This window comes from Penicillium daleae, assembly GCF_028827525.1.
Source record: "Penicillium daleae strain IBT 16125 chromosome Unknown utg000007l_segment0_segment0, whole genome shotgun sequence".
NCBI classification, from domain to species: Eukaryota; Fungi; Ascomycota; class Eurotiomycetes; order Eurotiales; family Aspergillaceae; genus Penicillium; species Penicillium daleae.
In genome coordinates, this window is record NW_026623155.1 from 1,122,010 (window position 1) to 1,143,738 (window position 21,729).

Consider the following 21,729-nt stretch of genomic DNA (forward strand, 5'->3'; position numbering starts at 1 on the left):
GGACCGTGTTCAGATGCCCGTCCACGGCCCAGCGATCTACTGTATGCGGCTCGACCTCGTGACATCTCGCAGATAGGACGATGTGGAGAGTTGTGGCCGACACTCATTATTCAATCTACAGTAGATATTTTCGTATCCTCCTGTGATAAATTCAGAATAGTTCCCAATCTTAACGATTAACCATGCAATTGAGTCGAAATAATAGGACATTGTATTGAGATCTAACTAAGAACGATAGCATCGAAGAAGTTCTCGCTTGGTCATCGGAAGGCTTCCCGGCACCGAGCCTTCCCCGCGGTTTAGAACTCTTATCTGCTGTTACTGTTCGTCCTTAGTCCACTCATCGACGATCTCAATTACTCGAGCACATACAGGAAACTTAGGAACCGCTACGCCTTCCAACGAGAGCATACTGAAACGTCAGGTACAAAATCGCAATCACATCAGGAAAGGCTCAATATCGACGCAAGCTATTCATAATACAAACACCGCTGGCTCCACAAATGCAGCAAAAAGAAAACTCAAATCCCTAGCAGACCCATGTACAGAGGTAACGATATACAATCTGGCAGCGGACGACCTGTGATTGGGTACCTGTACCATTGATTCCAATATAGTTCCATACTTACAGCACCTGCTGCTGGTTCAGCAACTGTGCAGCTCCGTTTCGGAAAGCGGTAGAGTGCAAGTCACCAACGACAGAGGAGTTGGAGTGTACCGGCACACCACCATCGTGGCCTTGGTTCAGCACAGCCTTGTACTATTTGCAGAGCGTTAATATGGAGACCAGAGAGGGAGACGGGGTAGCACGGACCTTGAAGGCAAAGTTGAGGACAAGGGCAATGGCCAATCCAATGCAGACAACGATCGGGCCGAACATATTGTCGAGATCCTTTCCGCTGCGCTGCCGGATGAGTCGCGCGCGCTTCTCGTACATGTACCAACCCCAGGCGGCAGAAAACAGGGCAAAGAAGGTGTAGACGATAGCGAGAGCTTGGGCGATCCGGTTGTGCTTGCCAGCGGCATTGTACAAACCCAGAGACAGACTGGACAGCAGGATGCAGACGTGAAGCCACTTGATAAATGTGCGCTGATTGGCGAGCCACACCTTGCTCTCCACGCGAACGGGACCTGAGTCCTTGATCCAGATGCCTGGGTGGCGCACACCAGGGGGCAGGGAGACGACCTCTCGGCCAGTCAAGTTCTTCGGGTTGATACCTAGCGATTGCATAACGGCGGCGAAGCGGGAGGAAGATTCTTGAGGCTCCTGAGTCTCCTCTACGGGCTCGGCAACAGGCGCCGGTTCACGGTGCGGTAGAGGGGCGACGGTAGAGATGCGGCGTTGTGGTTTATTCTGAGTATCGCTGAAGCCAGAGGCACGGCGTAGTGCAGAGCGGCTGCCAGACTCACCCCACCGGCTGAAGGGAGATGCCGACAGCGGTCCACTGGGACTGCCAGTGCCGCCCATGAAACTGCCAACGGCCATGTCGTCCTCGGCACGCTTAGCCAATCGTTCTTGTTCCTCGTAGAAAGCAGTCTCCGGGTCGCGACGGATATCGTTCTCCAGCTCACTGAGCCAGAAGGGGAAGCTATTGACGTAGTCCTCAAAGAGCTGGGCGGTACCGTGAACAAACTTGGAGAAACGGGGCGCATCCTTGACCAAGTGAGAGGACATCAGGTCATTCACCCACTCAGCATTGTGGGCCTTGCCGCGCAGCTTGATCTCCAGCAATGCGTGAGGGAAACGAGCAATCTCGCCTGTTCGGATGGCGTCGAAGGGGTAAGACATGCGAGCATCATCCAGATCGGTGCGGTGCCATTCGGAAGGCTCACGGCAAGGCCGCTCGCTATCGAGGGAATCCTCGCGAATCAAGGCGAGATTGGTATCAAGGGAGATGCGAATACGATCATCGCCGGGAATTTGGAATGCAGTGCGGGTGTAGTTGGCCCGTAGCATGGGCTGCAGGTTGTGTTCCTTGATGAAAGACTGCAACTCCTCCACATTGTTCTTCAGGATCTGAGCCTCGACTGAGCCTTCGCCATCATTCATATCTTCTATCCGGTGGACTTGCTTGTCCAAGTGATACTCATCATCCAGGAACTCCTTGATATGCTTCTCCTTGAGCTGTACCCGAATTTCACGGCTGCTGTCGTCCTCAGCCACGATCTTCTTCTCCAAGAAAATGGGCGGCTTGTCCTTCAGCTGTCCAGTCCACCGCAGCCTCAAAGAGCCAGCTTCAGAGGTACGAGCGACCTTTTGGTTATAGAGATCAAATTGGGGGTTATCGAAGTAGAGAGAAGTAATGGTGGGGTCGTCGGACAGACCATCCAAATTTTTCGAGCTTCCGGGGTTGTAGATCAACATAGGCAGACGGCGGAGGATGAATGTCTTAACCTCGAGAACGTTGTCGACGTGCACCCAGAACTTATAGGACGCATACACATCACGTCCGAAACCACGTTCCGGCTCCTTAGGTTGCACAACGTCCTGGCTCAGGGTCTCGCGCACAAACGAGTACATCACTGACAGGCGGTGAACCAGAGGGGAGTAGTCCTCGGAGTTGAATGGTGTTTGAGACAGGCGCACCTGAAGCAAGGGCTTAACGCGGTAACGGGCACCACGCTTGCGGTCGTGCTTCTTGGCGGCCTTGAGGAAACCCGTAAAGTTGATACGGCTGTACTTTTCCAGCTCACTGACTTCTTTCGTAATGTTATCCAGCTCTTCCAGGACCTCCGACGCAATCTTGCGCTTCTCTGGGTCCTCCATCACCGAGCCTTCCTGGCCCGCAGCCGGTGCCAACGGCCGAAGCTTGGCCTCGCACGCCGTGGTACGCTCTCGGAGCTGCTGCGAGGTCTCTGATTGGAAGGTATTGACCTTGTCTAGTTGAACATTGAGAAGTTCCTGCACAAAGGCCTCCTCATCTTGTTCGGTCCATTGGCCTTCATCTGTGTCGCTGGCATCTTCACCGGTGACATCATGCTCGCGTAAAAGGGATTTCAATTTGGCGTAGTCGATGTACTTGCCCTTCCAGGGCGGGTACACTGCATGCCGCAGCGTCTTTCCGAACCTCATGGTGTCTCAACTGGGCGGTGGGTAGACCGGATGAGAACGGGAGGGGTCGTGGTTGTGGTTTGTGTAGCCTCTGTTGGTGGTTTCTGGAATGTCCACGGGGATGCGGGCAAACGGGGCAATTGCTGCAACAACCAGACTCGGACAAGATCAGACGATCATGGACTGGTGTAAGTTGCAAGGCTGGCAATCGATGATTGAAAATAAAGCAATTTGTCAACACCTCGAGGGTCCAACGACGAAGAGAAAAGGCGAAGCGAGTAACTCGTGAGTGGGATGGTGGCGTTGAGGTCGGTCGCACGTGCGCCCTCCAGTGGCGAGCTTCGCTCTGCCGGTTGCAGCTCCTCGGCCAATCAGGGACTCCGGTTCGATTAGCTTGAGACGGAGCTTCACTCTGGGACCCGGACTAACTGGAATAGACTCGGATTAATCCTCTTCCGGCGGTCTCGATATGGGTCAACGATGCGTCGGTTTGGACGTCGAATTCTGATTGGCTTGCGCTCACTGGCCACGGCCGCGGTGGATTTCGGTCGCTTGGCGGCTGTTGTAGTCTTGAGTCTTGACAGTGAGATATTTGATAGCCTTGACTCTGGATAGCACTTGTATTCCTGCTTTGGAAAGTCCACAGTACTTGAAGCAAAGCAGATTCTCCTGCCTTTGGCCTATCCTTGCATGTCATCATATCGCCCAACCCCAATCCTTTTAAGATCCATCGAGGAATCATCGTGTCAATGCAGCTTTAACTCAATCTCAGCCAGCGCCCCACATGCATGAACCTGGAGGAATATCTATCTGTCAGATTCCATGAAGGAGGACAAATTAGGGTGTATTGAACGCCTTTGCTGTCTTTTGTCGACTTAAAGCTCCAGTGACGACTCAGTCGAATAAGTGACCGCATTAATTTATCGTGATGACTAGATTTCTTCATAGACTTGGAACTAGCGGCAGGCATTCCTCAGGAATATTCCTCGTATGTACTTGATTTCCACCCCAAAGCCTCTTCCGTTCAACGTGAGTTAGCCTTATTCCTTTGGAAAGTTCAACTCGAATTAAACAACTCCAAAGGTCTAAGCGTGCTGTATAACGAAACTTTAAAAAGGGTTGATCGGATCTCCCCAACTGCGTTAGTCAGCCTCGGCAGTCGGAGATCATTAGTGACTCCGCGGCCATCACATTGCCGATAATCCATACTACTGTACATACCAACATACGCGGCCTCGATTTGGCGTTTCATATCGTTTGGTGTCGCGTGCCTCGTTCCCTCATCCCATGGCGGAGTCAACCCCCCCAAAGACACTCCAGGCCTGGCCCACCATCTCCATGGCGTTCTAACCGGCCTTCGTCGCCAGCCGTACCCGCATGTACCCAACCCACCGGGCTGCAAAAAGCGAGCCTCCGTTGCACTGATCTTACGAGTCAAACCGACCTACGACCATTGGCCGAGCTTGGATGCTGGTACAAATGACCCGTCCTTATCGGTTGAGGAACAGTTGCAGAATTTCTTCGCTCAGCCGTGGGTCCAGCATGGCGATCCTGAAGTGTTGTTCATAAAGCGTGCGTCACGAGAGGGAGATCGCTGGACTGGACATGTCGCGCTCCCTGGAGGCAAGAGGGATCCAGAAGATGTGGATGATCGAGCGGCGGCGATTAGAGAGGCATCGGAGGAAATTGGCTTCGACTTGACGACGGACGATGTGATTAGCGTAGGCAACCTTCCCGAGCGAGTGGTCACTACGAGCTGGGGATCGGTCCCGTATGTATCCCTTGCTTACCATCACAGAATCGTTTGGCAATTGCTAATTGCTTCCTCTTTCTAGCCTCATGGTCCTTTGCCCGTTCGTCTTCCTCACCACCCGCAATGATTGCCCAACCTTGAAACTCCAGCCCACTGAGGTTGCTTCAACACACTGGATCCCACTCCGAGCTCTCCTATCTCCCTCTGTCAGGACAGTCGAATATGTAGACATGTCACAGCGCTTCGCACGGCAAGGCGGGTACCTGGCTCGTCTCGCTATTCGATCTCTGATGGGCTGGATGCAGTTCTCGGCCGTTCGACTACTCCCATCAGAAACCCAGCAATGTACCTCGGTCCCTGGCTTTGTGCCGGACGATACGACCAAACAAAATTCACTATTATCACGGTTCAAAGCCTGGACTCTGGGCAATCAAGCAGACTCGGGCGATCTAAACCGTCCTTTATTACTATGGGGTCTAACACTCGGCGTCTTGGCCGATTTCTTGGACATGCTTCCCCCTCACTCTGCAGTAGAGCTATGGAAGTACCCGACATTCACAGCACCAGATCTCCAATTAATTGTGAGTATCTTGACCTATAACCTTCGAAAGCGCAATAAGCGCGAAGTGAAACTGGGCGCTCGGCCCACGGACACTGCTGCAGACAGCGAGACCGCCGCGCTGCCCGTTACCCCAAGTGCAGACGGTCATGATCACAATGAAGTAGGCATTGGTGGTCTGGGTGTCGTTCGGTATTATGGTCCCGGCGACCGAACTGCTAACTCGTATGCGGTGGGCATCATGTTGCGAGGATATTATCAACGGTTACGAGTTGCCATCTGGGTGTTCCTCGCCTGGCGCACGGCTCTTGGGTCAGCAGCAGCATTTACGGCCTGGCGATTCCTTCGTCGACGACTTTCATAATGTATTTTCACTTTTCTCGTTGGCTAGATCTAGATGGTATATATACATAATTGAGACTACAAGTCAGGATTCATACCTACCTCCCTAATTGAAATCCTATGCCGCGTCATGGCTTTCCCTTCCATTCCTAGAGTTGCCTCTTGTCATTCAATAGAATGATCATGGATGCTCCTGAAGCAGGTCGTAGATGATGAGCTTCTTGTGATTAAATCATATCTTGCGCATCGATACTTTGAATAATACAACTGTTTTGTCAATAATTGCCACCTTAATAAGGCTGTTAGAAACTAAACATATACTTTGCTTTATCATTCACACGGACAATTTGATGTTTCCATGAGACTAAGGCCTGATGTCCTCAGCATACTAGTAAAGTTTCCATGCTCTGTTTCAACAACACCGACTGTCCTGAATCCGAACTTGGAGTATAACCGAGTACCCGCAGGTGAGGATAAAACAAAGGCGTCCAGTGCATTTTCATCGACATAATCACAAAAAGTCTTCATGAGCATTGACCCAACACCTTGACGTTGATAATTTGGACCTACGGCCATGAAAGTGATTCCTCACGGATATAGGTTAGCAAGGCCTAAGAAAATCCAAATTGGGTGATAGCTTACAGCATATTCTATTGCCTTGGTAACTCCGAAGAACTCTTTGCCTTTCTTCTCTGAGCCGTTTTGAGATACTAAGCCACGAAGCCACATCCAAAGAGGGAGGGGTAAAGCTGCTCCGGGGTTTCAACTTTCCCCCTTCCCTCCTTCTAGATCTAACTACTGGGCCACTGCGAATGCAATTCCCTCTTTTCTCTCCCTTTGCAAACGCCTCTAGACTAATTGTCCAACCTATCAGGCCGACAGGCGATCCATCTTCTCCACACGCCTTGTATAGAGCTTCGTCGCCTTGATAAACTGTCTCAAGAAGCCCATCAATCGTCCATCTAATCTCGTCTTCTCTCTGCTCCCACTGTCGATCCTTTAGGCGCCGGAACATCAAGCGATAGAGTAGGTTGTCTTGATGAGCAGGAAATTCGACTTTTCGTACGAGCAAATCTACGTCCTCAGCCTCAACGGGCGATATTGAGCACGCCATTCTGTTTGTTGACAAAAAGAAATGTATGTGTGCATGTCCAGTCAAGTCATTCTTCTGTAGGTCCATAGGCCCTGCGATTTAACCCGTGATTACATAATCTAAGTCTTCCCCACACCTTCAACCCGCCTCAAGCTCCGCAAGTAAACAATCCCCTCGTCTCTCATCGATTGCGCTCCCACCTCCTGCTCAGCACCATGGTAGCAACGCAGAAGCTCTATCCCCGCGGCACTGTTAAGCGCATCGTCAAAGCTCATTCGAATCGCAATGTCAGCAAGAACGCTGATATCCTGGTATGTCCTGCGACCCAGCGCCCCTCAACGCGCCAGGCTCGTTGCTAACCGCAACTTTTCTTTGTTCGTCCAGGTATTCCTAGACTACATGCTATTCATGCAAGAGTACGATTTGAACCCGTCCTTTCCCATTCGCCCTGTCTCGATCGCACCCAGCTATACAACTCGGAATTGGAACTTTGCGGTCTCTTGCGAGTCAACAGGCTAACCATCGACGTTTAGATTGATGCGCGAGGCTTCGATCCGATCACGCAAGTCCGGCGAGAAGAATATATCTGCAAACTCCATCCGCAAGGTCACCGAGGTACGATCTCTCTTCTCGTTCGATTTGGGGTGTTCTGTGTGGGCCGTTCAAGAAATCGCTAACACGCATTGATCTTCTTCTGGTGTAGAAAACCCTGCGCAAATTCCAAGGATGATTGAATATTCCCGATCTTATCCTGACTAAATATACCACAACGATCTGTTTGGTCGCGTGTGTGGATTGTAGCGGAGTTTCTTTGGGGTTTGCGGGTTTAGGTCTACTAGCATTATGGCGTAATTAGTGTGTGAAGTTCAAGATACCCCAGAATTGTCGAGAACTGCCAGGCTTGGTAGTATTTTGAATTAAATGCGTCACTGAAAGAAGTTTCCCCTATTGCTTTGTTGAGTAAAGTCTGTTTGTTTGTTGAATGACCCTCCCCGTAGCCTAAGAGGCTCAAATGCGGGCAGCCCACCGATCAGGAAAGGGTTCGGGCGACTTCCACCCACATCCATTCTGCGGATCTTCGACTGCTCGCTCTCTCTCTCCAACACTCCCAACTTCCCCCTCCAACTTTCCACCCATTCTCCTTTTTCATCTGGAAAACCCCAAGCGGTTTTGTGCTTTGTCGTGCTTGCACCTTGTACAGCACATTTCTCCCTGATTTTAACTTTCGAAGCTGTGTCACCACATTCCATCATGGCTCCCGCCTCCGCCACCTCGCAGAAACCCAACGACAAGGCCAAGAAACAGACCTCCCAAGCTTCCAGCACCCCCAAGGCTGAATCGGAGAGTCCCGTCTGTGAGACAGATAGCAATGAACCTACTTACTTGAAGGAGCTGCAAAAGTGCGTGTGACGCGATCGATTGCTGCCTGACACGTGAAGCTAACTGGGTTGCGCCTCTAGGAGCCTGCGCAATGCGCTCAAGAAGCTGGTATGTGTCACGATTCCTTGGCTTCATGTGTTCCGATCTCCAATACTGCTAATTATGATACTAACGATCGATTTCTCGTTGGATAGAATGCGACCTCCAAGATCGACGTCATCATCGCCGAGAACCACGGCAAATCCCTGGACGACCTCGTGGCCGAGAAGAAGATCAATGCGGACCAGAAAGCCCAAGCCATGAAGAAGCCCGCTCTCCAGGCATCCATTGCACAGATTGAGGAGCAAATTGGTAACTACAAGCAGTTCGCTGCACAATACGAGGCGCGCCTGGAGAGCCAGAAGGCTGCTCTGGAGAAGGCTCACCAAGAGGAGCTGGAGGCCGTGCGTGCTAATGCTATCGCTGATGCTACGGAGACCTCGTCGCGCGTTCTGCGCGAGCAATTGCTCACTTTGACCAAGTTCCTGTGCGCTGCGGCCAATATGCGCCATGCGGGCGAGGCCGAGTCTCTTGAGAGCCGTGCTTTTGAGGGCGTGCTCTTCCAGGTCTACGGTGGTAACAAGAAGGCTGTCGATTCAATGGTGAAGCTGGTTGATGGTGCCGATGAGAAGGTGGTTGGTGTTGAAGGTGAGGCCCTGGAGTTGAGCTGTAAGTATTGTGTCGCCACGTCCTGCATGCCTTCTCCAAATCCTCATACTAATATTTACTTCTTTTTAGACGGTGACGTGAAGCTCGCATCCAACAAGTTTGCGCCTGCGGAGGAGACTCCCGAAGTGACTATCGAATCCGCCGCTGTCTCCGACCCTACAGTGGCCAATGCTGGCCTGACCGAGCTCCAGGATCCCTCTGTCAGCGACGAGTTGGCTGCCTCCGAGGCCGCCAATGCCACTCCTCAAGCCGGTCAGGTTGCACCTCCCTCGCAGACCTTGATTTCCGATGCTGCGAACCAGGTGGCCGAGACGACCTATAACCCCACTTCCATGGAGTCTTCTGCCACCACTGATGGCTGGGTGGAGGTTCCTCGTGACCCTGCCGAAACTGAGACTGGTCTCCAAGCTACTCCTGCCGACGTGAACAACAACACTGTCGCTACCGAGGGTACCGCAACCGGAGCCAAGGGACAGAATGGTGGCCAGAATGGCCGTGGCCGGGGTCACCGCCGCCCTCGTGGCGGTGACGGCTCTCGTGGACGCGGGGGCGGCCGAGGTGAATTCCGTGGCCGTGGACGTGGAGGTCGCGGTGGTCGAGGCCGTGGTGGATCCAACGGATCTCCAGCTGCGACTCCCTCCCCCGAGAGCCAGGGCGCCGTCCAGTGGTAAAGAGCAGTTCAACCATCCAATGCTGCTGAACCCACGAAAACTCTCTAATCAACCGGCTTCGCCCTAACCCGGACAACGCTGCCACCTCCCCTCACTGCCATTTCTCTCTTGCCGCTGGTCTGGTGTTATGGATCACGAACGCAACGAATTTTCTTTCCGGAGAATGATTGGGGCATCTTCTTCTTTTTCCCCTGCAAAAAACAATATCATCCTCTATCTAATGCTTTGTTTCGAGCGTGCATATTACCCCCGATCAGGGTTATCTTTTCTCCATGTATTCTATTGTCATTTCCTGGGTGATTCGATGGTGATGGAGCAATGGCGGGGTTGGCAGCTAGATTCCGATGGGATGGCTATTAATGAAGAACTCTAGGCGAGTCATGGTGGTTTGACTTTGATTGTAGACGATATGTTTGCGTAGCTGTCCAGGCACACGAGAGCCTTTCGATGCCTTGAATTATCGAGATCTACTTGGAGGAGGTGTCTTACTGAATACAGACAGGATCAAACTGAGAGTCAATTGGTAGCATTTATTGATATCCGTTCGTTGATGGCCTCCTGCTAGTTCGCTGCTAACCAATCCTTAGCGTCTAACCATCTGCAGGATCTGGGCGCTAACGGACCCCAGTTCATGTACCACCCTTTCTCAAGGGATTGCTAGCATTTGTTTATCAAAGACCAGATGTTCGAGAGAATATCTTCCATTCTCAACAAAAACTCCGCTTCTTTCCAATTCCTCTCTGACCTTCACCCCGAAATCAACCAACAATACACCTGATTCTCGCTGGTGATATTGGGCGCTTAGTCGACTAACGATAACTACCGCAGTTTCCTACAAAAGCAAACAGATCGGTTCGAGTTTGTCTTTCTGGTCCTTGGAAATCATGAATTCTATAACGAAACCTTTGCGACGGGACTGCAAAAAGCCAACCAACTCGAGCAGGAACCTTCTTGAATAGGTGCCTGGTCCTGCTCCACCAGACAGCCTACGACATCCCAGGATCCAATATTAATTACGAGCCTCGGTTGCACACTCTGGTCCAGGATCCCAGATACAGCAGAAGAAATTGTCCGGTCGAAAATACAAGACTTCAAAAAGATTCAAGATTGGACCACTGCCGACCATAATGTTTCCCACGAGGTGGATCTTACCTGGCTACTGAACGAGATAAAGACAATCCAACAGAAACAAAAACGCTCTATACTAATCGTGACGCACCATGCCCCATCACTTCAGAATACGTCCAGTCCACAACACGCAAATAACCCGTGGTCGTGCGCTTTTGGAACTGATATCCTTTCGCAGATCGCAGACTTGAGTGCTGTTAAAGCTTGGATTTTGGGGGGCACACATTATTCGACGGAGTTTAGGGAGAGGGGCGGGGGGTGGCGAAGCAGCGGGGGGTACGTACTTCCTTGGAATAAGGCTAACCAGTCGAAGGATGGATTTGATATTGGGAATGTTATTCATGTTTGAAATCTATAAGCACTTCCCTATTTTTAAAGCATCATTCATGAGTATATGTCCGGTACATAGTTTGTTGAGGTCGGGAATGATGCCGTTCGGCGTGGCGGAATCCCACTGCCCTCGGGGACCCTCCGGCTGATGCTTACTTTGCGTCGTCAGATCTGTTTCACTCCTTCGACGTCCGAACATTGTCCCTCTGTCCTCAACTCTACACCCTCTCACTCCCTCAATCAATCGACCAATTGCTTCGCCTTTCCACGGCGCTAGCTAACGTCATGGCTATCGCTGGCGGCCAACGAAAACAGGTCCTCAAAGTGTTGATGATCTCACTCCTGCTGGACCTCGTATGACACCTCCCCCTCCACTCGATCCCGATCAACTAACTCCGCACACTTCTGCCGAAAGCATACGCTAACCTACAATCAACCTTAGATATCCTTCACATTCATCCTACCCCTCTTCCCATCTCTCCTCTCCTTCTACCGCGCCCAAGACCCATCCCCAACATCCCTCCTCAACCGCATCTTCCACTACCTCAACGCCTACAAAAATTCCTTTGCCCGCCCCATCGATTCACGCTATGACATCGTCCTCCTCGGCGGAGCCCTAGGCTCCCTCTTCTCCCTCCTCCAAGCCATCGCCGCCCCAATCATCGGCCACCTCTCCGACCGCCATGGCCGCCGACGCGCCCTTCTAACCGCAATGGTTGGGAATATCTGCAGCGTTGCGCTGTGGGTATCTGCGACCGATTTCCGGACATTCCTCGCTAGTCGAGTCGTTGGCGGACTCAGCGAAGCGAATGTTCAATTGGCCAATGCGATTGTCGCGGATGTCACGGATGAAACGCGTCGGGGCGCGTCGATGGCGCTGGTGGGTGCTTGTTTTAGTATTGCGTTTACGTTTGGGCCGATGCTTGGTGCGGCATTGAGTACGGTGGAGATTGTAGCGGCGAATCCGTTTATCGCGGCTGCGTTGGTTTCGCTGGCTTTGATTTTTGTGGAAACGGTTTATTTGTGGGCTTGTTTGCCGGAAACGCATCCGCGGTTGACTATGCTGAAGCAGGAGGAGGGTACCGAGTCTGAAGGGAAAGAGAAGACCGAGTCGAAGGGTGTGACGCCCCGTGGACACACGAATAATCCGGCTCTACTTAATGCTGTTCACTTCCTCTTCCTCCTGCCATTCTCCGGCTTGGAATTCTCTCTGCCCTTTTTGACGGCAACGCTCTACGCTGGAACCACCACAGCTAGCCCAGCCGCTCTGAACGGCCGACTCCTTTCCTTGATGGGTTTGATCGCATCGCTCCTTCAGGGTACAGTCGTCCGCCGCCTGCCTCCCTTGGTCACCGTGCGAGCCGGTGTCGTCGCCTGTGCACTCTCGTTCTTCTGTCTAGCACGTGTCTCCTCACCGTCGGGCCTCTACGCCGCAGGCGGCTTATTGGCTGTGACGAGTGCTACAGTTGTCACCGGTCTGAATAGCTTGGGCAGCTTTGAGGCCCGGGATGCTGATCGGGGAGCTGTGATGGGTCGACTCCGTGGCTGGGGTCAGGCAGGACGTGCGACTGGCCCGATCCTGTTTTGTACGCTGTTCTGGTGGGCTGGGCGCGAGGCGGCTTATACCGTTGGTGGTTTGGCGATGACTGTCGTTGCTGTGGCGGTGTTTGGTCTGTTGAAATCGCCTTCGCTGCATGTCAAGACGGAGTAATTATGTTTTTAGACCGAGGAGTTTCTCTGCTTGGCCTGCTGGCCTGTGTTGCCCAAAGTTGCATTCTTGGAGGGTCGTTTTGGAATATTATACTTAGTACTCTGGACCAACTTCATAGCTTGTTGTATTACCAAAATCGAATACTAGTTAACTAAGTGCAGTATGGATAGACAACGAGTCGGGACGTCCGGAAAGAGATCAATACATGCCTCGGCCTACTTCGACGCTATAGTTCTTAATGCAGCTTAATCCAAAATTAGATGGTAGCCCGGTACAAGACTATCGACAAAAAATTAAGCTACCGTGCTGCAGAACAGGTGGATCCATCCACCTTGAACCGAACTGCCGCTGCTGACAAATTGACAGCCGTTGGATCCGCGATCTATAAGCAACCGTGCGCAACCTTGTCCAGTCTGCGAGGCTTAACAATCCGACAGCTGCCCAAGAGTCTTTCTTTTCCCCTCTCGTATTCTGTCCTTTGTTCTCCCTCCTTTCCTCCCTTCATCCACCTACCCGACATCCATACATAATGACCAACTTCAAGATCCAGATCATCTCTGACACTGTCTGCCCTGTACGTACCATGCCACTCTCCCACTCAGCTCCCCTACAACCTAGAAATCAGTACTAACAACCTCCCCAACCCCAGTGGTGCTACGTAGGCTACCGCCGCCTCTCCCGCGCCATAACAGCCCACCAAACCAACAACCCAAATGACACCTTCACCCTAACCTGGAACGCATTCTACCTCAACCCGGCCTCCGCCGAATACCCCGGCGTCAACAAAGCCGAAATGTACGCCGCGAAATTCGGGCCCGAGCGCAGAACAGCTATATTCTCGCGCCTATCCGCCGTCGGCGAAACAGAGGGCATCAAGTTCAATTTTGGCGGGAACACGGGGAAAACGCGCGATTCGCACCGGTTGCTTTGGTATGCGGGGCAATTGGAGGAGGCGAAGCGGGGGGGGGGGTGTAGCTGCGGCTTCTCCACCTTCTTCTGGCTCTGCGACGACAGTTGTGGGAGGACTGCAAACGCGGGTTGCGGAGAAATTGTTTCGCGCGTACTTTGAGGATGAGAAGAATATTACTGATCCGCGGGTTTTGCTGGAGGCCGGTGTGGAGGCGGGGTTGGATCAGGAGGAGGTGAAGAAGTTGTTGGATTCAGAGGATGGGGGCGCTGAGGTTGATTCTGAGGCGAAGACGGCGGCGCGCCGGTTGGTGACTGGCGTGCCGTATTTTTCGATTCAGGGCAAGTATTCGGTGGAAGGGGCGGATGAGCCGGAGACCTTTTTGGAGGTGTTTGAGCAGGTGAAGGAGGATGAGAAGGTGTAATGGTTGGGGGGTTTTAAGGGGAGTGGTTCCGTTTGTATTGGGCTATTTTGGAGTCTGATCTTTTTATTGCGCGCCTAATTATGAATAATGGGGGTCTAAGATGGATATCATATCTATGTCCAGAGACCTATTATATGACATATGGGTGATTACCAGGTATAATGTCGACGTAGGATTCCCTTAAAGAAGAGTTAGTCTGGTGCAAGCTGAATATCAACACTCCGCACTAATTCAAAACTCCTGTTATGCAAGGCCATCCAAGTAACGGGTTCTAATCTGCTCGCAAACTCCCCATATTCTTCTCCGGTTGGCGAGTCCCAGCACATAATCATCATTCTCGGCTGTGTACCGACTTTTCTTCTCAATATCCAAGAGTAGTTTGGAAGCCTTATCCTCTGATTCTTGGGATTGAAAAACATCGACATCATGAATCTCCCAGAGCCACGGGATCTCTGCTCTCAACGTATCCCTCCAAAAGCCGCGTGGTAAAGTAGTGACATGCATCGTCCATGACGCTGCCTTCAGGGCCAGAATGGAACCAGCAGGAAGGAGCTTGAAGATTTCGTGCCGTAGCTCATGCGGAAGCTTGTCGAAGATATCCCATTTTCCAGGGTTCTGATTTGGACTGGCCTTCTGGCAAAGGGACCGCTTGATACGCTCAATATCGGCATCGATCTGAGCAATTTGGACCGGATTGACCACCAGGAGCTGTCCAAGATCAACATTTTCTATTTCTATACTCGCATAATTCATTAGAAACTTACTTCGTGGCCTGGCTGATGATACCAAAACTGTTCCGCTGGGGGCTCAGGTTCACCATAATCAAGTTGCAACCTAACGTATCGACCCCCATTCAGACTTTCAAAAACATTGAACAAGACATCTCCTCGAATCTGCCCTGAATATTCTTGTTTCAAACATCTCTGGAGGATATCATGGTAGCAAATTTCATGGAAAGGGAATACAAGAGGCTGGGCCGTGTCCCCCTCTGTGCCCCCCCCATAATCATAATATCTAATAGAAAAATTAGAATTGTATAGCAGAGATGGTGTAATTTCATACGCGATCATAGGAATATTATCAGCAGTTTGATCGAAGGGAACGTTGGGATCTTATAAAGAGATCAGTTCAGTCATTTTACTCGGTCTGAACCAAATCCCAGAAGTAGATCAGATACTCACCATCACCCCTCGCAACCTCAATTCCCCCTAGCACATGGTTAATAACTTTGAATATATCGTGTACTGCGATTTCAAGAGCCCTACAAGGTCCCAATAGTAGCCAACACCCGTGAGAAAAGACCTAGAAACCAACGATAAGAATATGTCCACAATGTTACCAAAAGCCAACAAATAACACACTTATCATCTCCAGTCGCGTCAGGATTCATACCCAAAGCACAGAGTTCGTCTAGCCATTCCAGATCGCAGTTCTTCAGGACATCGTAGCGATAGCAGCGCTCGTCGGTCCCTTCAGGGTCCATCTCCACCTGACTGGAGAATGGACCACCGCATATCGCACAGTATACAGCCCAGCCGCCCATGCTGGTTAGCTATTGTCGAAGCTGAATAGCAGTGCTCGCGATGGGAATTGGGCAGTAGATTAGATATATGATTGAGGCGCGGGGGAGAAGCGAGAGGGGGAGTTCGCGGGCCTGTGGGCAGTTCGTGTTTGCCCCACTCAAACACGGAAGGAGGAGTGTAAAGTGGCTCCGTGTCATCTTATCAGGACTCTCAGGACAGCGGCAGTTCAAAAGGCTCCATATCGAGACCGAGAAAGATGTTCAGCTAGATACGCATCAATTCGCCATCATTCAATCTTTCAAAATGACAGGTTCCAATCGTCTTTCTAGACGGCTCGGGAAATATCTGTCCATTTATTCTCCTAGTATGACTGATGAGATGGTTTTGAACTTTCTTCGGGGGTTCGAAAATGATCGAATCCCAATTTAGCCCACGGCATGCCCTAAGCTTTTGTAATTTGTAAAAGCTCGGTCAAGAAATCTAGGAATGAGATCATTGTCCAAGGTCTGCTTTCCTGCCTCAATCTGTAAGTCGGAATTATATGAATAGGTCCCCAGATACTGTAAACTGCTGGTTGTCATACATGGAGAGTAGATACTCAACGGCCACTGGTTGTCTTCACTGAGCCAGCTGATATGTTGCTTGGACATGGAGGACCAAGTCGTGCTTTCCATCCAGGCTTATGCTGTGTCTTCTCAGTAACTGTGCGACGGTGTGATCAAGATGGGGAGCGAGGAGAAGGCTGTGTATCGCTGCATGCACAAATTGTTGTGGAATAAGCAACCCTTGAGTAAATATCACCAAAGGCACACCCTATATCGCTGTACACATACTGATGCATTTTCTGATAGAGTGTATAGATCGCATGCTCAATATTACGTTACAGTTTGATCAAGTTAAACAGACTGTCACCAACTCTACCTAATGGTTAGGGATCAACAATAAAAGCTAGCCCTAAACCGTCCTTAGCTTCCACTTGTCCCAGGAATTTTCTTTCATGTCTCTAAGTGTCCGAAAGTAACACTCTTCTCATTCCTTTTTCGAGAATGGGTTCGAACTCTCATCAAAGGTATAATTCCCCTAACCGCATATAGTTCCTCTACCTCAGTATAAGTTCGAGGGGAAGGGAATAGAAAGGTAGCCCTTATCCGTGCCTTTCTGCCTACCCAAACCGCTACCCGCTTTGGGTGCGCCACTACTTCTTCGTCATCACAACTTCTTCGTCACATTTTAAAGAAACTATGCAATTAACCACCAAATTAGCTAGTTATCAACAAAAAAAAGCTCTCCTCTCTCTCTTGCTTCAATCTCATTAGCTATTGCCCTTTAAATACTCTCCTCCGATCTCTGTGTAGGTTTATAGCTATACAACTTTTCAAACTGCTTTACTAGCTTCCTCTCCTCCGCGGCCGTATCTTTCTCCTTCCTAATACGAATTGACCGATTCGCATCGCGAGGCTTTAATATACTAGACTGGCTAAGCGGTTTAACCTGCCGCATAGTGTATTGACGACGTTGAGGTGCTTGCGCGGCTCTAATTCGCTGAATTGTATCCTGGGTTATAGCGAGCTCTTCAAGCTTCTCCCGCTGGTGTGTGAAGATTTTAGTAAGATCTCGCTGCGCTTTCTGCGAGAGAGAATCGAGATGCTTAATTATCTTCGCCTGATTCTTCTCGAGTGCTTTAATAGTATTTGGAGGGCTATTTTCCACACTAGAAGAAGAGATATTTAGTGGTGGTGAAGGAGATAGCGTATGTGTAGCCGATCGGAGTTCTGGTGTATAAAGATCAGGAATTACTAGTTGACTAGCAAGATTTTCAATAATCTTACTACCATCAACCGGCCAAATACCACGATCCTTAAACGATTCGCGAATAATTCGTTAGATAAAAGCCTTCTTGCGAATTAGTTCGATGATCTGCAAGAATTCCGATTTCCCATACAGCCGGCCACCCTAGAAGGATAGCTCATTATTCATAAGCCGAAATTGCTGCTTATAATTCAAGAAGGGCTTACCATCAAGTGGCTAGCAAAGATGTGTTGAATACGGTAGGAAACCGAATAGGATAACGTTATACTCTTCGCATCTCGTAAGAAATTCGAGGGTAAGGTGTGCACCATAGCCATCGAATATAAGATAGCGCTTTTCGCTTCGCTTTATACGATGAGCCGTCTGAATCACAAATTCATCTAGCCAGTAAAGGGCTAATTCATCAGAAATCCAGCCGTTTAGTGAGAGGGCAGTAGTAGTTTCGTGTGGTAAATTTTCGCTACCGTAGAACCAGGCCTCCATAAAGTTTTTCCCGCTACCTTTAAATATAAAGAGCGGGTCCATAAGCCAGCCATCTGCACTAATACACTCGACCGTAGTAATAGTTTCGCCTCGCTCAGTTTCGGCTAGATCAGGGCAAGATAATTTAGAACCAAGCACCTTTCTCGATCGCCCTTGACCAGGTTGAAAGCCGCATTCATCGAAGTTGTATACAAGCCGCGCAGGAACGTCATAGAGGAGATCTTTTAGCTAGTCGTACCAGTGCGCAAGAAACCCTGCATCTTCGGCTTGGATTCGCTTCAGTTCCTTGGTCTTCTGCTTCACTGGGGCTAGGTTTAGGTGCTCTGGGAGACGTGCTTCGAAGCGATACGCCCACATCTTACTAACCTGCCTATCCGGCTGGCCCGCGCGCGCGAGGGTATGATTCGCCCACGCCTGGATAAGCCCTGCAGTAGGTGGAAGATTCCAGCTATACATTTTGACTATCCAATTGACTAAGGCCTTCTCCTGGAAAGGCAGAAGGGCCTTACAAGCCGATTGGGTAGGTGTAGTAGGCGTTTTGGCTTTTTTGACGCGACTGGTCAGGCTGGTACGAGACACGCCGAATTCACGCGCAATCTTAGCGATATTAGGTTTTTTCTGCGCTAATACGGCTTTACAGGCTTCTGCTAAGCGATCTGCATCAAATTCGAGGGATTTAGGCATGTTGGGTGGTTGAAATAGCGAATTGTGTGGTATATTCGAAATGTGACGAAGAAGTTGTGATGACGAAGAAGTAGTGGCGCACCCAAAGCGGGTAGCGGTTTGGGTGGGCAGAAAGGCACGGATACTATCCGCTCGTCGGCTTCACTCTTCGATAGTGTAGTTCACAAGCGAGCCGATTACCCCAAAAGACTATTTTTTAATGCAACATTCGTACTTCTCTATAATCAAGAGTTTATTTTTCTCAAAATTGAAAAATTACACTTTCCTATACACAGGAAATATGAATCTTAATCTTTAAGCTATTTAGATTACAATCACGAAGCTTTACCATAGAATACAACGTAGATTTTACAGTTGAAACAATCAGGCATATTGCTGCGTATGTCAAATTTGCTGTATTGGATCTGCCGGAGAGGAAAGCCGCTCAACTGACTTTCAACAATGATAGCTTCTCGTCTTTTTCTAGAGTGTATCCAGAAAATTTGGCCTAGATCTTGAGAATAAATCAATGACGAAAGAACTCCAACAAGATCAATTTTAACAAGGGAGAAAACTAGAGGTTGACTGGACATTAAATTGATGGTAATTTCTGTTCTGTTTGCTTCATTTATTGACATTCCTGTTGGATACCATCACCCGAAGCGCACATTGCTAATCCTGCCTTTGTTGTTCCCTATCTGAAAGCCCGAGTTGGTTCCTGAAAAGACAACACTGTTGGTGTAGGTAGTACTCGACTGAATGACTTTTACGACAGTGTCACTCAGCATCTTGTCCTGCCCAGCAGCAACTTCTTTGAGTATAGGAAGGGCGTCTTTGATTTTGTTCATCTCCGCCACCTCTTCCTCACAAAGCTTGCGCTGAACTGCTTGCACTGCCGGGAACAGATCGATCAAATCATCAACTAGAGTGCTAGTGTCTTCGATCAGTCGAACAAAGTACTTCTCCTCGTAGAATGCCACATCATTTGCTGGGTCTAGCTCGGAATCACCCTGTCTTCTCTTAGCGAACTCACTCATTTGCTGGTGAAGCGATGCGGAGACAGAGTCTAGTTCCTTCGCAGGGTCAAGTGTCGACGTGGACGGGTTTTTACGCTTAAATCGGTTTGCATAGGTCTCAGCGTCGGAAAATTGGTCCATAATACCGCCCAGCAACTCCTCAACCTTGGGAATGTCTTCGGGTGAGAACTTTGCCTGCTGCAGACTTTTGAGATCCTCCAAGTTTGCCAATCCGACAGACTGGCCCCAGCGGGTGAGCCGCAGCCTAATCACGTCCACCTTCAAGAGACTGGTCTTAAAGGAATTGGAAAATCCTTCCCCAATTTGAACAGATCCAAAAAGCTGGATGACTCCATTGAGCATGCGAGATTGTTCTGTCATTTTTGCGAGTGTCTCTCGTTGCATTTCGCTCATCTCCCCCTGCCTGGATGCAAGGTTCTGGTTCTGCTCCAAAATCGTGTTCGTGTTTGATACAATGGCCGCTGTTCGCTCATCGATCATGGTAGCGCTGGAGACGAGAAACTCAACGTTTCCATTCATGCTTTCGACAACCTCATCCAGGATCTCGACCGTCCTTAGAGTAGCCAGACCAACGGCTTCATTCATCTCGTTTATTGCCTCCTCCAACTGCGCCCTGGCCCCGGCCAGTTCTCCATCAGTTCCATTTACCAGGTTATCAAACCACTTCTCTGATTCAACATATTAGCTTCTGATGCGGAGAAGAGGATATGATAGCTTTATATCAGGTGACTCACTGAATCGTTTTTCTTTGCAGTATTTTTGTGAAATTGCGCAAATCTTGAGTATGCTCGAAAATACACGGCTGACGCAATGTTGAAACTGAGGCAGGTCGGGCATCTTCTGCTCGATCATAGAAAGCCTGTCGAAAAATCGATGTGTGAAATCGAAAAACCCCATAACCTTGTCATAATCGGCAGAGACGTCAGCAAATGACTGCATGACCTGTCCGAAGGCCGTAAAGATCAAACTGGCGGGCATAGCTGGTGGGAAGGCCTGTACAAGATAGAACATTAGTCTCTTTAGCTCTCCTATGGGCTCATTTCAAGACTCACTGATGCGGCGTTGCCAACGGTTTGAACTGTGTTGACCACCTTCTGAATCAACCACATGTTATTTTTCAATGCAGTTCGCACTTTCGTCACTTTGGACTCATCGCTGCGAAAGTCCTTGAACTTGCTCGACAGGGTTTCAGTGCCAGCCATAATCTCGTCCATGCTTTTGAACTTCCCTAGTCGGAGGCTTTTGCCGGTCGCCTTCTCATATTCTTCGATCGATTCTTCCCATATTTGGGCGATTGTAGCTCTGCTGGTTGAGGACTGGGAGGTCATGATCGCGGGTGTTTCTGCTTAGAAAGTGGTTTCTCTTGGGCTATAGATGAAAAAAAAACGGTTGCCTCTCGGGCTCAAATAATCTGCAAGATCGGCCAGCTCCTATCTACTCTTACAATATCCTCTCGCGAGCCCCCGGCTGTAAAAATGAGTCCAGGCAGTATTTTACGTACGCCAAATAACCTCCCTGGCTTGAGAACAGAATTCGGTTAGCTCTTTCCATGTTTCCGGTGCAAGACTAGGACTTCAACCCCTCCTTTGAGTCGATCGCAGCTGAATATCCCTGACTATGCTCCAGTCCTATTTGGTATATCTTCGGGTCGCCATGATAGCGCCACCCCGCCTGTGAACCCACTAAATAATGTCCACGTAACATTTACCTTGCATGAACCCCGCTCTTGCTATGGTTGCCCGATAGTTCGTTTACGAAAAGTGAACAGAAGCCGAGAGCCATTCCTGAGGTCTCCACACCCGTTCTTCCGTCCACGTCGGTGATGTTTATAGCGTTTCCGAATGTCAACTAGATCCGAATATGTCATTACTAGGATCCACTTTAAACTCCGAGGGTTGATGTGCATATGCGATCATAAACTTCGATACGTAATGTACCTCGAAGCCCTAGGAAATATCTGCTGCAGATTATCATGGCTGACATGTGCAAACGACTGGTTCAAGAAGATTGGAATTTGGGCGGCGGATGCATGTGTCAGCATTCCCGGCAAGCCGCCGTTGTTTATGATTGTTTTTTAAGCGGCTGGCTTTTTCAGTGTCTGCTTATGGTATGGTGGCTGGCTGGAACTCCATGGCTGGCTGTATACGGGGACGCCC

The 21,729-nt window shown here is 50.0% G+C and overlaps 8 protein-coding genes across 8 annotated transcripts; 5 read left to right on the forward strand and 3 right to left on the reverse strand.

The window, feature by feature from the left end:
- Positions 1–625: 625 nt before the first annotated feature.
- N7458_007572 (SPX domain protein) lies at positions 626–3,073 on the reverse strand (the record flags this gene model as incomplete). Its single annotated transcript, XM_056910954.1, has 2 exons — positions 626–760; positions 815–3,073. The coding sequence occupies 2 exons, from the start codon at positions 3,071–3,073 to the stop codon at positions 626–628; spliced, it is 2,394 nt and encodes a 797-aa protein (XP_056763780.1).
- Positions 3,074–4,042: 969 nt separating this feature from the next.
- On the forward strand, positions 4,043–5,728 carry N7458_007573 (NUDIX hydrolase; the record flags this gene model as incomplete). The annotated part of the gene is made up of 3 exons (XM_056910955.1): positions 4,043–4,081; positions 4,420–4,823; positions 4,888–5,728. The coding sequence occupies 3 exons, from the start codon at positions 4,043–4,045 to the stop codon at positions 5,726–5,728; spliced, it is 1,284 nt and encodes a 427-aa protein (XP_056763781.1).
- A 1,286-nt stretch (positions 5,729–7,014) lies between these two features.
- On the forward strand, positions 7,015–7,529 carry N7458_007574 (uncharacterized protein; the record flags this gene model as incomplete). Its single annotated transcript, XM_056910956.1, has 4 exons — positions 7,015–7,110; positions 7,184–7,215; positions 7,333–7,414; positions 7,503–7,529. 4 exons carry the CDS (start codon positions 7,015–7,017, stop codon positions 7,527–7,529), a joined length of 237 nt encoding a protein of 78 aa, XP_056763782.1.
- A 521-nt stretch (positions 7,530–8,050) lies between these two features.
- On the forward strand, positions 8,051–9,558 carry N7458_007575 (uncharacterized protein; the record flags this gene model as incomplete). The annotated part of the gene is made up of 3 exons (XM_056910957.1): positions 8,051–8,199; positions 8,260–8,287; positions 8,374–9,558. 3 exons carry the CDS (start codon positions 8,051–8,053, stop codon positions 9,556–9,558), a joined length of 1,362 nt encoding a protein of 453 aa, XP_056763783.1.
- Positions 9,559–11,301: 1,743 nt separating this feature from the next.
- On the forward strand, positions 11,302–12,727 carry N7458_007576 (putative tetracycline transporter; the record flags this gene model as incomplete). Its single annotated transcript, XM_056910958.1, has 2 exons — positions 11,302–11,370; positions 11,459–12,727. 2 exons carry the CDS (start codon positions 11,302–11,304, stop codon positions 12,725–12,727), a joined length of 1,338 nt encoding a protein of 445 aa, XP_056763784.1.
- A 529-nt stretch (positions 12,728–13,256) lies between these two features.
- Positions 13,257–14,058, forward strand: N7458_007577 (DsbA family oxidoreductase; the record flags this gene model as incomplete). Its single annotated transcript, XM_056910959.1, has 3 exons — positions 13,257–13,301; positions 13,377–13,698; positions 13,742–14,058. 3 exons carry the CDS (start codon positions 13,257–13,259, stop codon positions 14,056–14,058), a joined length of 684 nt encoding a protein of 227 aa, XP_056763785.1.
- A 243-nt stretch (positions 14,059–14,301) lies between these two features.
- On the reverse strand, positions 14,302–15,601 carry N7458_007578 (uncharacterized protein; the record flags this gene model as incomplete). Its single annotated transcript, XM_056910960.1, has 5 exons — positions 14,302–14,766; positions 14,823–15,072; positions 15,121–15,169; positions 15,240–15,319; positions 15,420–15,601. The coding sequence occupies 5 exons, from the start codon at positions 15,599–15,601 to the stop codon at positions 14,302–14,304; spliced, it is 1,026 nt and encodes a 341-aa protein (XP_056763786.1).
- Positions 15,602–19,189: 3,588 nt separating this feature from the next.
- N7458_007579 (uncharacterized protein) lies at positions 19,190–20,901 on the reverse strand (the record flags this gene model as incomplete). Its single annotated transcript, XM_056910961.1, has 3 exons — positions 19,190–20,241; positions 20,308–20,566; positions 20,626–20,901. 3 exons carry the CDS (start codon positions 20,899–20,901, stop codon positions 19,190–19,192), a joined length of 1,587 nt encoding a protein of 528 aa, XP_056763787.1.
- Positions 20,902–21,729: the final 828 nt, after the last annotated feature.